Source organism: Akebia trifoliata, chromosome 3, assembly GCF_017979445.1.
Source record: "Akebia trifoliata isolate Shusen 1 chromosome 3, ASM1797944v1, whole genome shotgun sequence".
Lineage (NCBI taxonomy): Eukaryota > Viridiplantae > Streptophyta > Magnoliopsida > Ranunculales > Lardizabalaceae > Akebia > Akebia trifoliata.
Genome location: NC_141377.1, coordinates 49,189,966 through 49,203,973, shown reverse-complemented (window position 1 = coordinate 49,203,973; position 14,008 = coordinate 49,189,966). Strand labels below are relative to the sequence as shown.

At 37.3% G+C, this 14,008-nt stretch overlaps 2 protein-coding genes across 2 annotated transcripts; one reads left to right on the top strand and one right to left on the bottom strand.

The window, feature by feature from the left end:
* The first annotated feature begins 138 nt into the window (after positions 1-138).
* LOC147407619 (outer envelope protein) lies at positions 139-3,535 on the top strand. The gene is made up of 4 exons (XM_086436277.1): positions 139-297; positions 382-558; positions 642-840; positions 3,147-3,535. The coding sequence occupies exons 1-4, from the start codon at positions 239-241 to the stop codon at positions 3,339-3,341; spliced, it is 630 nt and encodes a 209-aa protein (XP_086292403.1). The 5' UTR covers positions 139-238; the 3' UTR covers positions 3,342-3,535.
* Positions 3,536-6,122: 2,587 nt separating this feature from the next.
* Positions 6,123-13,982, bottom strand: LOC147407618 (uncharacterized). The gene is made up of 12 exons (XM_086436273.1): positions 13,568-13,982; positions 13,259-13,478; positions 12,969-13,169; positions 12,803-12,873; positions 12,526-12,688; positions 9,216-9,809; positions 8,532-8,912; positions 8,360-8,435; positions 8,221-8,284; positions 7,365-7,500; positions 6,717-6,830; positions 6,123-6,607 (listed from the first exon to the last, which is right to left on the bottom strand). Exons 1-12 carry the CDS (start codon positions 13,882-13,884, stop codon positions 6,542-6,544), a joined length of 2,403 nt encoding a protein of 800 aa, XP_086292399.1. The 5' UTR covers positions 13,885-13,982; the 3' UTR covers positions 6,123-6,541.
* Positions 13,983-14,008: the final 26 nt, after the last annotated feature.

Here is a 14,008-nt window from a genome sequence, read left to right as displayed (position 1 = left end):
AGAATTATTGACAAGGATGCCTTATGAGAGAATGAAATCTGTTTAGTTTGTTTGGTAAATAAATAAATCTAGGGTTGGTCTTGGTCGAAACTCTTAATGGTCCCAAAAGAAAGTGGTACATGTGAAGTGTGGGGTCACTTAATATTTATTTATTAGTCACTGACCCTGGAGCATGAGATTACTGCTCTCTGTGTATTTTAACTAAGGTGGGAGAGGGAGAGACGAGAGAGAGAGAGAGATGGTTTTCATATGCTGGGCGCCGCCCTCTCTCGAGGATCAGAAGACCTGCATTGACAAGTAGTAAAACTCCTCTAATCTAATCCATGTGAATTATATAATAATTAACCTTCTTTTATTAATCTAAAATCTCTCCCTCTGTAGGTCAGGCAGCTTCAACTACGACTCCAAATACAGAGGCGCTACTGCTAAGCCACTTTCTTCCCTCCAAAAACATGGTGAGCTCTCCAAAGATGGTTTCTTCCTCAACCACACGCACATTTTAGTGGGCTCTGGCCTCCATACCTACGAGAATGGAAAGGCAGCTCTTCGTTCCTGGAGGTTGGTTTCTATAAATTTCTCCAAAGAAACCCTATTAACACGATCGAGAAAGAGAATTACCTTCTTTTTTGTTCAAATTGCAGGCATTTTGGGTTGAATTGGTCGTTTGTCGATCCCAAAACTCGGATCGAGACAGGAGAGAAGTTCTGCGTGTGCGTTAAAGAGCTTCTTCCATGGTTGGTGATGCCTCTCCAGGTGGCGTACGTTACCGAGAACAAAGACACGAAGAAGCTCAAGGCCTCGTTCGGGTTCGGCAGTGGAACCCTCCATGGTCACTTGCTGGTTAGTCTTCTTTATTTCACTAGGGTTTGTGATGCTCTGCTCTGCTCAGCTGAATTAATGAATGTATGATGTTGTACTAATTCGCAGCAACTAAACAGTCCAGATCGTTCACTCGATCATATTAGCAGCCATTTTTAGGTTCTTAAATTTTGTAAATATCAGAGGAAAGAAGAAACTTGTCCAAGTCAGTCAATCGCTTCAAAACCAATTCAATGCTAGTTAAATTTCTAAAATAGTAGACTTTGTTCTTTTCTAATTAATTAATTAATTGATAGGTGTTGCAATAACATTCTAATTTTTATATCAATAACAAGTACAACCATTTACAGACACCTTAAGTTCTGAAAAATCATTTAAACATACAAAATAATACCTAAACGGATCCCACCTGTTGATTTCAAGTTTTGTATATTTTCATAAACTCATTCGGTTTGAACCGGTTTCCACCAAAGTCAAAGGGATGTCCAGTTTTATATTAGTACAGCTCAGACCCCACTGATCCTAGTTTGACTCGGTCTAGTTTTAAAGCCTCGTGATTGTACCTTTTCTCTTAATCAGGTCAACTTGTGTGCTGCAACCTAAGTCATGATCTAGGTTTACATCAGAATCACTTGATCAGCCTTCACTTAGCCCAAAACCTCTAAAGAACTACAAGTGTCTTTATGTTTACTTGACTCCCAGTGTGAAGTTTACTTAACTAATTGTTGTGTTTGCTAAAGTTCATCTGTCTCTATCTATTTGTTTGATGCCCATGAGCTAGGTGATTTATCAAGCAGGAGAATGTATTAAAATGTATAGAAATTGTTGAAGGGCTTAAGCGACATAGAAGAACCCAAATAGAACTAGTTGGACTTAGTGAACTTTGACAGGGGCTTAGTTGTGTGAAGTGGGAGCAAGAGCAAGGAAACCAGTGTTTTGAATAAGAAGATCATTTGCAGGGGCAGAGCTAGTAAGGAGCCAATGGGGGCACTTGCCCCCACAGAACTTTGAGATACCCCTTATTTTCAACTAATTACATGCCTTATTTGCCCCCACTCCCCTCCTCATTTGCCCCCACACCCTCACCTCCCTCCAATCCCCCCCTCCTTTCTTCAATTTCTTGATAATGAAATTGCCTCTTGACTATTCTTTTCTTCAACTTCTAACAAAAAACCTCTGAATTTCTCTCCTCTCCAAAACTATTCATCTTCAAGTGTACCATTAAATATAGTTTGCCCCCACTAACAAAAAAAAGTCCTAGCTATGCCCCTAATTGTTTGGGAAGCACTCATACTCAATTTATATTAACATCACTAGCTTCTTCTAGTAACTTTTTTGTGAACTCAGTTATAGGGGTGTTGATCTGATCTAACTTCATCTCCCTCGTGCACATCGAATGGGTCTTCCGTAACTCAGTCCTTTTTCTTTTCCCAAGTTGGAGCTCCTCTCATTTAGATTGTGTAAAAAAAATTTGGGAGCTTCCTTCAATTTGCTACTTAGTGGCATCGAATGGGTCTTCCATAACTCAGTCCTTTTTCTTTTCCCAAGTTGGAGCTCCTCTCATTTAGATTGTGTAAAAACAATTTGGGAGCTTCCTTCCATTTGCTACTTAGTGGGGAATTTGAAAGGAATGGTCTTGTGTCTGAAGGTGAGGAGCTCAGAATCAATGAAGTCGTCATCAATATCTTGAACTCATGTTTCTGATATAAATTTTTTAAAGATTTTAGGAGCTGCATCTTCGAGAATTTCTTGTTTAGGTGGGACTTTGTGTGCAGCCAGGTGTCGTAGTTGCTTTGTAAGCTCTTTTTAGTTTTGCTTTCTTGTATTTTTCTTTGCATTGCTTTGGATGTGTTCTCAATCTCCTTGTCTGCTATGTTTGTTTCCATTTTTTCAAAACACGTGTGTACATATATATGACATAGATGTCACATTTCGAAGATTCAATTGAATTATTTGTATACATAGATTTAAATTTCAAAATACAAAAGCAAAAAAGTATATAATTTAATGATCTTTATTTGGTGTCAAGAGTAGCTCGAACAATTTTGCTAGGCTGAGTGGAGGAACAAGATTCATTCAGCCGATCCTAATTTTGGATTAGGTTTGATGATGATTATATTGAGAATTGAACTTTATGGGGCTTTCTAGCTCTCTTTAATAGAGTTAACAGTGCTTTACAGGCATGCACGGTTTCCATCTTTCTTTCTTTCTCTTTTTCTTTTTTTTCTCTCTTTTGTTACCTTACATTTTCAGCATGTGGAACCTACTGTGAAATGCTTAAGCTCTAACCCTTGTTGATTTGTGTTCCTGAAAATTGTTGAAAGCAGTCTGGGGAAGAACGGTTTTCAATTGAGTTGGATGAGAACGACCAAGTCTGGTATGAAATCCTTTCCTTCTCAAAGCCTGCCCACTTTCTGTCATTTATTGGGTACCCATACGTGATGTTAAGGCAAAAGTATTTTGCTCATCATTCTGCCCAAGCAATTGTGAAACATGTTGCTGCTCAAAAACCCGCACTGTAACTGCATTGAGGATAACTTTTGTATCATAAATGTTTCTCTTACAAAGGATTATTGATTATTACACACACTGCTTGGGTATTCTGAGTGTATCATCCTTCCATGTAATACATGGACATTGTACCTTGTCAAATAGTTACTAGATGTTCACAATTGGAATTCCATAAATGGCTAAATCATCTTGCCTCTGCAACCTAGAGTGTTCCATCCCATCAATGAATTCTTTTCTGTGGCAGTTTCAGCAATACTCTGGCTCTTTTTAATTTCAGATTCCTACAAAATGGTTGATACTTCAAACCTTGTAAATTTTGCAGATTCAATTTTGCATAACCACAACATAGATTTGCCTCATGGGACACAAATTTTATTAGAAATTGTATGATACATATTGTGGATGCAATAATCTGGTCGTGCCTTTAGTCTCTATAGCTCTATTGATATGGCTTGGAATTTGTTGCTCCTAACCCTGTCGGACGGGACCTGTGAACGATCGAGTCAAACAAAGTTTAGGTTGGGAATATATAGAATTGCATATCTTTGCTTTTAAATGAATCTGTATTTTACAGTTTATAATGCCTATGTATCGTGAATTTTTTTGTCATTATCATGTGTAGATTCGTGTCATCTTCTGGAGTTTGCCATCCCATAAGTATATGATGTGGGCATCATTGTGGCAATAGGCATGTTTTTCTTAGGTTACGTACTTGACCATTTACCTCATTAGTTTTGACCATTCTGCTAGAGTAATATCAGGTCAAATCAAATACTTTTATCAATACACATGCGTAGACAAATGATTTGCCCGACCTTTACAATATGGTCTTGTCTCATTGGGCTCATGGGGTAGACATTGCACCTAGGATCTGCCTATTCCCATAATTGTTATTTTACCCACACCTCAAGACAACTTGAGGTATCTGAGGAGAGATTTCTCATGCTTGGGCTAGGGCAAGTTGTTATTTCCTCTAGGACTCTAGCACTTTTTTTCTGCTCCCACACATAATTAAAAGAACAGAAAGAAAAAGAAAAAAAAAAGCAGCAGCAGCAGCATGGATTGACTATTGGAGTCTCGTGGGTGGGAGCATAAGTACTAGTATATTCTTAGCTGGTCGTGTGCAACTCAGGAATAACAACCCATTGAGAAATGCCAAGACCTGCAAGTGACCTCTTAGAGCACCATATCTTACCCACATCCCCCCGTTACATGCAATACCCCCCACAAACCACACATGCCAGGTAAGCCAGGAAAAATCCTGGTATCAAGTGCTATCAAAATGGCAGACTATTGAATGGCTGGCTGGCTACAGATGAAATCAAACCATTATGGGACCTATTGAAGCATGGCTAGATGATCAGTTAAACCCTCCAGTCAACCTGATTACTTCTCAGCCTGGCTAACCTGGTGATCATTCCCCTTGGCTGACCTAATTGTGATAGCCTTGGCCTACAAGACCGAAGGAATATAGAAAGGAGAATACAAAGACCATGGCGGAAATGCCTCCACTTATTCTATAAAGTGGTTAGCAAAATTAGGTCAGTGTGGCCGAATAAGGCTAGTCTTGATACATTAGATTAATTGTCCTGGGATAATGACATTATACTTTCACTAAATAGCGTCATTGAGTCAAAGATAGCTTCTTTTCTTTCTTTATTTAAATAAAATATTTTTTTCTCAATTTGGAATCGATACATCTAGATCTGAACCATAATTTTATTTATAGTTAAGCAGAGCCCAACTAGCTTGGATGATGGACTAACACCTAAAACCTAGTCAAATCGATAAGGCCTAACTAGATAGCCAGACCCAGACTGAACGAAATACTAAATAGATAGATCCATTTCCACACGAAGTTCACCAATCGGACACCTGGCTACAGCTTTGATGTACCCGAGATTGTGATTTGTAGCTTCACATGTATAACATACACAATTTTTTGGTCTCTGCAGAGGCAACCATCATCAAAAATTAAAAATAAAATAAACCCATCAAAAAAGGTCTCTTCATAGTCCCATACTTCGCAATTCACAAGTCAAGGGGTGATGTCCCCAAGGCTGTGTTTGGATTGAGAAGTGGAGAGAAGGACTCAATTTCTCTCCACCATGTTTGATTTGATAGGAGTGAACTCAGGACAACTTTGAAATTTCAAAATATATTCAAAGTAATCTAGGGGCAGAGTTGAAATAATAACATATTTTAAAAAAAAAAATTACTCCATTTCTCTCCTCTCTCCACTTTTGGAGAGAGACTCCAATTATTTTCTCCTCTCCCCACTTAATAATCCAAACAAGAGAAATGGAGAGAAACTCAATTATTTTCTCCTCTCCATTTCTCTTAATCCAAACAAAGTGTAAAAGCAAGCTTCTAAAATCATCAATGGACAACAACAAGAAATAAGACCACTTTATTTCTTCCAAGAGGTGAACCTTTCGAGAACATAATGTTCGATATCATTTTCAATTGTTGGTGGTGGATGATATATACTCCACCAAGTGCAATCATTTAGATGGGGAATGGAAATGGAAACTCATCTGAACATTTTCCATAAATGTGAGTGAGAGATTCCAAAATCTGGAAGGGGTGGCTAGAAACCAAAACCACTTAATACATAAACAGTACAATAGCCTGTGAAGAGAGCAGCAAATCTATGGGAAGTATTATATGCAAAAGTTGGTGATGCTACCAAATCACTCAGCAATCTACAAAGACAAATTAGACAGTTTTAAGAGGAGAGAAGGGGAGGGGCGAGGGGGAGGGGCGAGGCGGGGGGTTGCTGGTTCAAGAGATGGGCAATCATATCTATCATTATTAGCAAACTATTAGGTTAACCACGTGACGATCATATCCAATACTACCAGGTAACCACATGCACAATTCATCAAAGAGACATGGAAACACACCATCCATTGGTGTGATACGCATAGTAAAAAAGTTGGAACAAATCAAAATCCATTCTGCTTTTGGCTCAAGATGGTTCAGAAGTAAAATATATAGAGAAAAGATTACCCCATGTCTGCATAAATTACCCTCCACCATTGCCTACGCCTCCATCACCAGAACCTTAAATTACTTTTCAGGCAAATTGCCCACACATGCCTACCTATCCTTATGAATTACATGTATAAACGTATGATCATGCCTAGATGTGTGTGTGTGTGTTCTGTTTTTCTTCAAATATCAACATCATTCTCTAGAGTGATCAGAGTTAGTCAATCCAGGATGCCCCCAACATTTTTGCCATGAAACTGTACCGGTCGGCAGCTTCATCAATCTGCAATGTAAGAGACAAGGATAGGCCCTCATTAGATCACACCATGGGTTGACTCTACTCATCTCCTCCAACAAATGCACTTAAAAATAAATTAAAAGGAAATGGTTACCATTTTCTGGGTAGGGCGTCCAGCACCATGTCCTGCCTTGCGGTCAATGCGACCAACAATTGGATTGGTCTGTGGACTGTTCTCCAAGCTCGTGCAGAGGATGTATTGCATGGTCTGTGGGAGAAAGAAGAAAACCCCCGAGTTAAGAAATTAAAACAATGGAATGTCACGATGATACTCCAGCTCATGCATATATTCACATATAAAACACAAGACAAACATCCAATATCCTGAGATCAACAATATGAAAACTGAAGTTCCAACACTGTTGATCACACATTCACAATGATGTGTGGCATCAAGTGGCACATTAGAGGTTTATTCCCTTTAGATTTGGAAGGTGAAATGTGTATATAGCATATGGCAACCAAATTGTCACAGCCAGATCAATGAAGATATGACCTCATTTTGTTCGAGTAGTTTAGAGAAAAAAATATGTTACACCATCAAGACAGAATTCCTTTCTTTTTCAATTATCTATTATAATTATATCACTCCAAAATAAACTTATCAAAAAAACAACATATATAAATAACACTCCAAAAGATACGCTATTTCATTCACTAATAAATTATAATATTTCTTATGTAATAGCATTTTTATTTATTTATTCTTTTGACATATGAAGAATGGCAATCAAGAACTTACAGCTAATAACTTCAATGAGTGTAATGGCACAACCCGGTCATCATGATCAGCTGTCAAAAGCATGGTAGGTGGGTACTGGCATTGTGGATCATGAAGCTTTTCCCATGGTCTTTTCACATTATGAAGTGGTGAGTAACTGAGAACACAAACAGTTAAACTCAATAAGAAATCCCAACAGTAATAAAAGTATACGACGAGAAATCAGCATAAGAAGCTAACAAAACTATTTACTGGCTAAGAATCAGAGATGAAGAATATATTTGACTGGACAGAGAACTCATAGGATTCCCATTTTATGTGAATAAACTTGTAGCCACATGGAATGCCCTGAGGACAAGATGGGATGTGAACATGGACTACAGAAAGAAACTCCCAAAACAAGTATAAACTTGAAATGCCAAATTTTCCTTCATTGAGAGCCAAGTTAGTACACTAATAATGCAAGAACATAGCTGCAAATTATCTTTATAAAGAACCAGGCATTATTTAGACATTTACTGAAACTAGAAACCTCTTATACTGAATAATATCTTTTGGCAAAAAAAAAAAAAAAGCTAGTGAGTTTATGTAGCTGGGTTATATTTTCTGTCCTACAATAATTTTTAACCAACAGAACTCATTATGAACTATTTGTAAGTAGGCCTTGAATTTCTTGAACAGTTAAAAAATACAACTATGTACCAGTGAAAGAACAAGAAAGCAGCAGCTGAAGCAAATTTGAAACACAGTAGAAAATAAAAGATTAGATATAGATAAAGAATAGAAAATAAAGTTGAAGGTCAATGAAATTAGATCTGACATAAATTCCATCTCAATATGTCTAAAAATTGAAACAGCAATCATAAAATTTCCTTACTTGATAAGCCAATGGAACTCTTCCTCCTTGTCTGAACAGCCATAGTCAGACGTCCACGCATGGCCTGGAAACCAAAAACTAAATCACAATTCTGGTGTCAAAAATAGTGAGCTAGTAGAGAAAAATAATGAAGGCAAACCTATGGTAAACTTGTGGAAACGCAACATGTCCATGACACCAACATGAGCCAGAGCACAGCCAAAAAGATCAGGTCGCTGCCACCACAAAAGTTTGAAATTTCATTAAAGGATAATTGATTCATTCAATATATTTATAATAAAGACATAACACAAAGACACCCATCCCCGTACCTGATTTATACAAGCAGCAATAAGAAGTCCACCATTGCTTCCACCTTCAATACACAGCTTCTTGGGCTGGGTATAACCAGCAGATACAAGATATTCCGCAGAAGAAATGAAGTCATTGAAGCAATTCTGCTTTTTAGAAAGTGATCCTGCTTTGTGCCATTCTTCCCCGTACTCTCCACCACCACGAATGTTGGCTATGCAGAATACAGCACCTAAATGCCTCGTAAGAACAATGCGGCTAACGCTGAAGGATGGTGTAATGCTAATGTTAAAACCCCCATAACCATATAATAAACACGGACGTGATCCATCCAAAATAATATTCTTCTCTGACACTATGAACATTGGTATATTCTGACCATCTTTGCTAGGTACAAAAACCTGAAAATGAAAACCCAATCAGAAGAAAGAAATTCATAAATAGACGATCAGAACAAAGTCTTCCAGGCAGGGTTCTTTATATAAGGGAAAATACAAACATTGTGTTCATCATATAGACTCGTGCAGAAGTTTGCAACGCAGTAAAAGATAATAATAGGATACTAAGAAGCAATTAGATGAGTTTATCGTTTCCATACAACACAAATTTGAGTAGAAAGTGATTTATTCGGAACAATAAAAAAACGATTAAATCAGCTTGACAAGAGAGAATTGTAAGTTGTGGAAAGTAGATAGATTGATTACCTGATTAACCTGGAATGCTGTGCGATCAAATCCAGGAACAACAATTTCGCGGAATACCTTCATTTCTGGAACCTCAGTTTCTAAATTGCATTGGTATATAATACCAGGAGTGAGGAAGCTAGTGAACCCAATAAAAACCTCACTGTCTTTGCGCCGTCCAGAAATCCCATAAACTGTGCCAATGTCAATGGGCAAATGATGTAGCAATGCACCTGTCTGCAAGTCCCTTATCTGGAGAACATACTTAACATCGCTCAAGTAACTCACCAGAATTTGGTTACCATTAACAGCATAAGCTGATTCAAGCACATCTTTCTCAGCTTCTTCGAGGACATTGGTCCAAACACTTGGTTCCTTGAGATCTACACGAACCAACTTATATTTTGGAGCATCTTTATTAGTCAAAAAGGTAAACTGTGTGTCATCATTCGCAATAGCTTGATAACTTGCATCAAAATTGTCAACAAGCTTGGTAAAAGGAAGCATTTCTTTTCTATCCCCAAAACCATCAAGCCCATTCGGGAGTGCTGATAAGTCACAGTAGTAAAGTTTGTTGACTGGGTCACAATTCTCCCCAATGTATAGAAGAACATACTGTAGATATAAGGGGAAAACTACGAAAATTGAGTCAGCCAGTCAACCAGAGTCACACAATTTATGCAATATCCAGTTAGATAATTAGTTAAGAAAGAGAATGTCAGATAAATACTTATAAAAATAAAAATAAAAAATGTAAGATAAACATTTTGTATGTGAAATCCCAAAGGGCAGCTTTGAAGATTGATGAGAAGTATAAAGCACTTCCTGGTCTCTATTAAAATGCCCAGTTCTATAATACAACCAAACCAAGGAGATGATTTCAAGTGGAACAAGGCTTTATAGTGACAATGATAGAAGAAGCATATTAAACGGTGAACATATGTTCTTAAAGTTCAAAGACTATTCCAACAGAAGTTAACCATCAATAGATCAAAGAAAAGTACTGATAACCTTTTTTAGTGGAAGTTTAGGCTTCCCATAAGATTCAGTTCCTCTAGTAAAGTCAAAAAGGAATCTGCCTAGCCCATAGTTCATTTATTGCAGCTTGCCTTGACCTGTGTACCAAGTACCAACAACAATGCACTTCTTGTTTTCAAATTTTTTTGTCAACACATCCCAAAACATACAATTTGACACATGATGGTGTTTAGTGGGCAAGGCAATCTCCAAGAAATGATGTGCAACTATGCTCGATGGCAACAACGAGTATGAAAGGGCCCACCCATCAAGCAGGACGAGTGTAAGCAAAAAAAAAACAGACCAGGAAAATAGTATTTGTTTGGCATAAGAACAAAACAAAACAAAAAATTAGGGAGTTGACTAAAATACAAGATGGAGAGTTAAACATAGCATGCTCAAAAGGAGATAAATCCAAGGAAATTGGGGATGCCTACAGGCTTTTGTCCAAAGAGCTTAAAAAACTAGAAATAAGATTTGCATGATTAAATATAGATGGGATACATTGTTAGATAATGTTGAAGGAGTAGCAATAGGCTTTTGTAAAATAAACCAGGCCAAACAAAAAAGATACCAATATAATTAGTGCTTATCCCCCTCCCCCATAGTATTATTTAAGAGCATTGTTAGCCATATGTGGAATGAAAAAATCAATGGAGTGGCTTCTCAGGAGGAGAGATGATTTTGGTGTTAGTCCCCCAAGGAAAAAATTTCAACTCATGAATTCATTCAATGATTTTAAAAAAATACCATGGTTATTTCCAAAATAGGTTTAACTAGATATCTCCAATTCCATCTAAGGTGGCTTTTTTCACATGGACCTAAGCTCAATAAATCCCATCATGGACCATTTGATTAATCTAGATCACACCAACCCAAATGGTTACTTATGTGTAAGTTTCTACTGAATTGCTGGTTCAAACCCTTGCTAATGCCATTCAGGTTGACTTATTCTTGGATTTTAATATTAGATGGACCACTAAGGAAGCTATTTTTAGGTTAGTATTCCAAAGCCTTTGCTAAGAAAGGTATTTACCAAATAAGACAACACAAAGTACTTAAAACTAGAAAAAGCAACTCATATAAACTTCAACATAATTAGGTTTATAGAAAATGAAGTGTTTTGGCAAGGATGAAGATACAAGAAGCTTTGGGCCCATATAATTTTTCAATAGAGGTCTAGAAGTACGTGGGAGAAACTATATTTTCCTAGTTCACCAAGTTGTTGAATATAATGCACAAAATCACCCAATCATGTTATCAAACTCATGACCCACACAACTATGGAAAAAACAAGGATAAGAAACAAGAATATAATGTCTGAGAGGCAACTTGGTACTTAAACAATTAATGGATAAGTTTCGAAAAAAGGATAAAGAATCTCCAAATGTTCTTTATTTTATTATTTAAAAACGTACAATAGAATCCCTATAGAGTTAATTTGATAAGTATTTGAGGGATATGCAAGCCATAAGCAACTATATTGACATCATTAAGAACATGTGCGGGGGAGTAATAACCATTGTATGTAATTTGTAGATATAAAGTGGTCATTGATAAAGAGTAGAGAAGCAATAAACAAAAAAAATTAGAACTACAAATGGATAAAGAAACTAAATTAAAATTTAAAAAAAAAAAAAAAAAGCACAGCTGAAGTGCTAAGAGCATCTCAATCAGCATGCTATTAGAGGGTAGAAGCGCCTATTTTTGGCACTACTACCCAAAAATCATGCTCCAACCCATGTGCTAAAAATTGTCTCAAATATAAATGTCATATCCAATGCCAAAACTGACATTGAATTTAGCATATTTCAAAATATGTGTCTTTTGGAGGTTTTTTTTTTTTTTAACCAAATTGTCATCCAAAGCATACGGATGGTAGTCTTTGAGACGAAGCATTGGAGTGTCCCATGCCAAATATTGCAAATTTTCACTTTATTGTTTTAAAAAATGAAATTAAAAGAGATTGATATAGCATTGCCATTGGAGATGTGCTCAAGGCATCTACAGAGGGATCATTAATAGTTATAGTTTTTGTTAAGTGCACCTCGTCCAACTTATTTATTTGGCCCACTACACAAGTTTGGGATTCCCTATCCTTAAAAAAATGGTTTGGGCTTTATATGAGAAACAAACAAAGGAAAATATTCAGAATTATCGACTATTTTTTACAAGGAGAGAACATACACTACAATATTAAACAAATAGCACTATACAACAGGCTAATACTACTTAACACCATAAAATTGTTAGAAGTGATTGTCAATGTTTTTCTGTTAAAAGTTATATGGGTTCTGAGTAGAGTGCCGATTACCTTCCCATCATACATGACTGTAGCCTCAAACATATATTTCGGATTGGCAGGATCTTTCCAGCATAGAACATCTTGGGATTGTTCTGTACCAAGGAAATGATAGTATACCTCATGATTCAGGTTGGAATTTGTCTCGGTCCCAGCATCTAGTTGTTCTCCTTCACTATAGAAATAAACCCATTATCATTAATTCAACATTCCAATCCCATAGAAACCCAGATCATAGCATATCAACATGAAGCCATTTAGCATAAACTAAAGTAGAATCACTACTTACATGGGAGCAGGGTAGCGGCTGTAGAAAAAACCTTTGCTATCATGAGTCCAACTAATAGTTGAAAATTTAACCTGTAACGAGTAGAACCACCAACAAAATATATTCTTTTGATCTTTTTGCAATAATTCGACAAATATATAAGCCATAATCAGGCTTGAGGACTCACCCATGATAGAGTATCGGGTTCGGCACTTTTATCCTCAACCCGCATTACTTTAATAGTCACCCAATCACTACCGCTCGAACTAAGTCCATAAGCCAAGTACTTGGCATCCTCGCTAATAGAAGCCATGTTCAAAGCAACCGTCCCATCCTCACTGAGTCCGTTTGGATCAAGCAAAATCTCCGCTTTTGCATCCAAACTATCCTGTTAAAATCGAAAAGAGCTCGTGAATTCATAAAAATATAATTTTATCTTTCTTTTTCAATTTCCTAACAGAATTCAATCCTGCAAACCTGCACGAAGAGGACACTTTGTGCTTGAAGCCCGGAATTGTGAAAGTAAAAGTACTTATCCCCTCGTTTGAAAGGAGCATCGTATCGTGGGTGATCGAAGAGCTTCGTAATCTGCTGGTGAAGCTTCTCCCTAGTCTCGCAAGTCTTTAACAACGATGAAGTCAAATTCACTTGCTTTTCGACAAAATCCTTAACTTCGTCCGCATCGGGATCTTCAAGCCTAATTGGGGGAACAAAAAAGATAAAATTTAGCTAAAATTCGATTAGTTTTGAATAAAACATGCGATTAAAACTCATAAATTCCAGTACCAGCGATACGGATCAGAAATTTTAACGCCATGATAATCATCTACAATGGATTCATCTCTTCGGGTCGAAGGATAATATAAGCGAAGATCTTCTAGGGCAGAAATAGAACCCATATTAGGGTTTGCAGAGATGGAGCTGAGGCACGAACGAGAAGGTTGGTAGAGAATACGAGTAAAGTAAGTTTTTTGTTTGGTCTTAGTGTATTTATTAAGGGAGAAGAAGTTGCGTGATACGCCATAACGTCTAGGCAATCGGCGAGTTTTACGGGTAAAAATCGAAGCGAAAATGTCTCCAGAGTGGCGGACGGATGAGAACATGGTGCACCGATTTCTGTGGAGTTGCCCGCCAAAGACAAATGGGTACGTCTTGAGCGGGAAAAAATGGCGTTATGGTGTCGCCATGCCATGTCTAGGATGTCGCCATACTTTGAGATTTGTTGGG

Bases quoted from the DNA above. Each gene is read 5' to 3' on its own strand.
- LOC147407619 (XM_086436277.1), top strand. From the start codon at position 239: ATGGTTTTCATATGCTGGGCGCCGCCCTCTCTCGAGGATCAGAAGACC. The intron at 298-381 runs GTAGTAAAACTC...CTCCCTCTGTAG, and splicing joins CAGAAGACCTGCATTGACAA to GTCAGGCAGCTTCAACTACG. The intron at 841-3,146 runs GTTAGTCTTCTT...TGTTGAAAGCAG, and splicing joins CCCTCCATGGTCACTTGCTG to TCTGGGGAAGAACGGTTTTC.
- LOC147407618 (XM_086436273.1), bottom strand. From the start codon at position 13,884: ATGTTCTCATCCGTCCGCCACTCTGGAGACATTTTCGCTTCGATTTTT. The intron at 8,285-8,359 runs GTTTGCCTTCAT...TTTGGTTTCCAG, and splicing joins TTTCCACAAGTTTACCATAG to GCCATGCGTGGACGTCTGAC. The intron at 6,831-7,364 runs GTAAGTTCTTGA...TTTCTCCCACAG, and splicing joins ACTCATTGAAGTTATTAGCT to ACCATGCAATACATCCTCTG.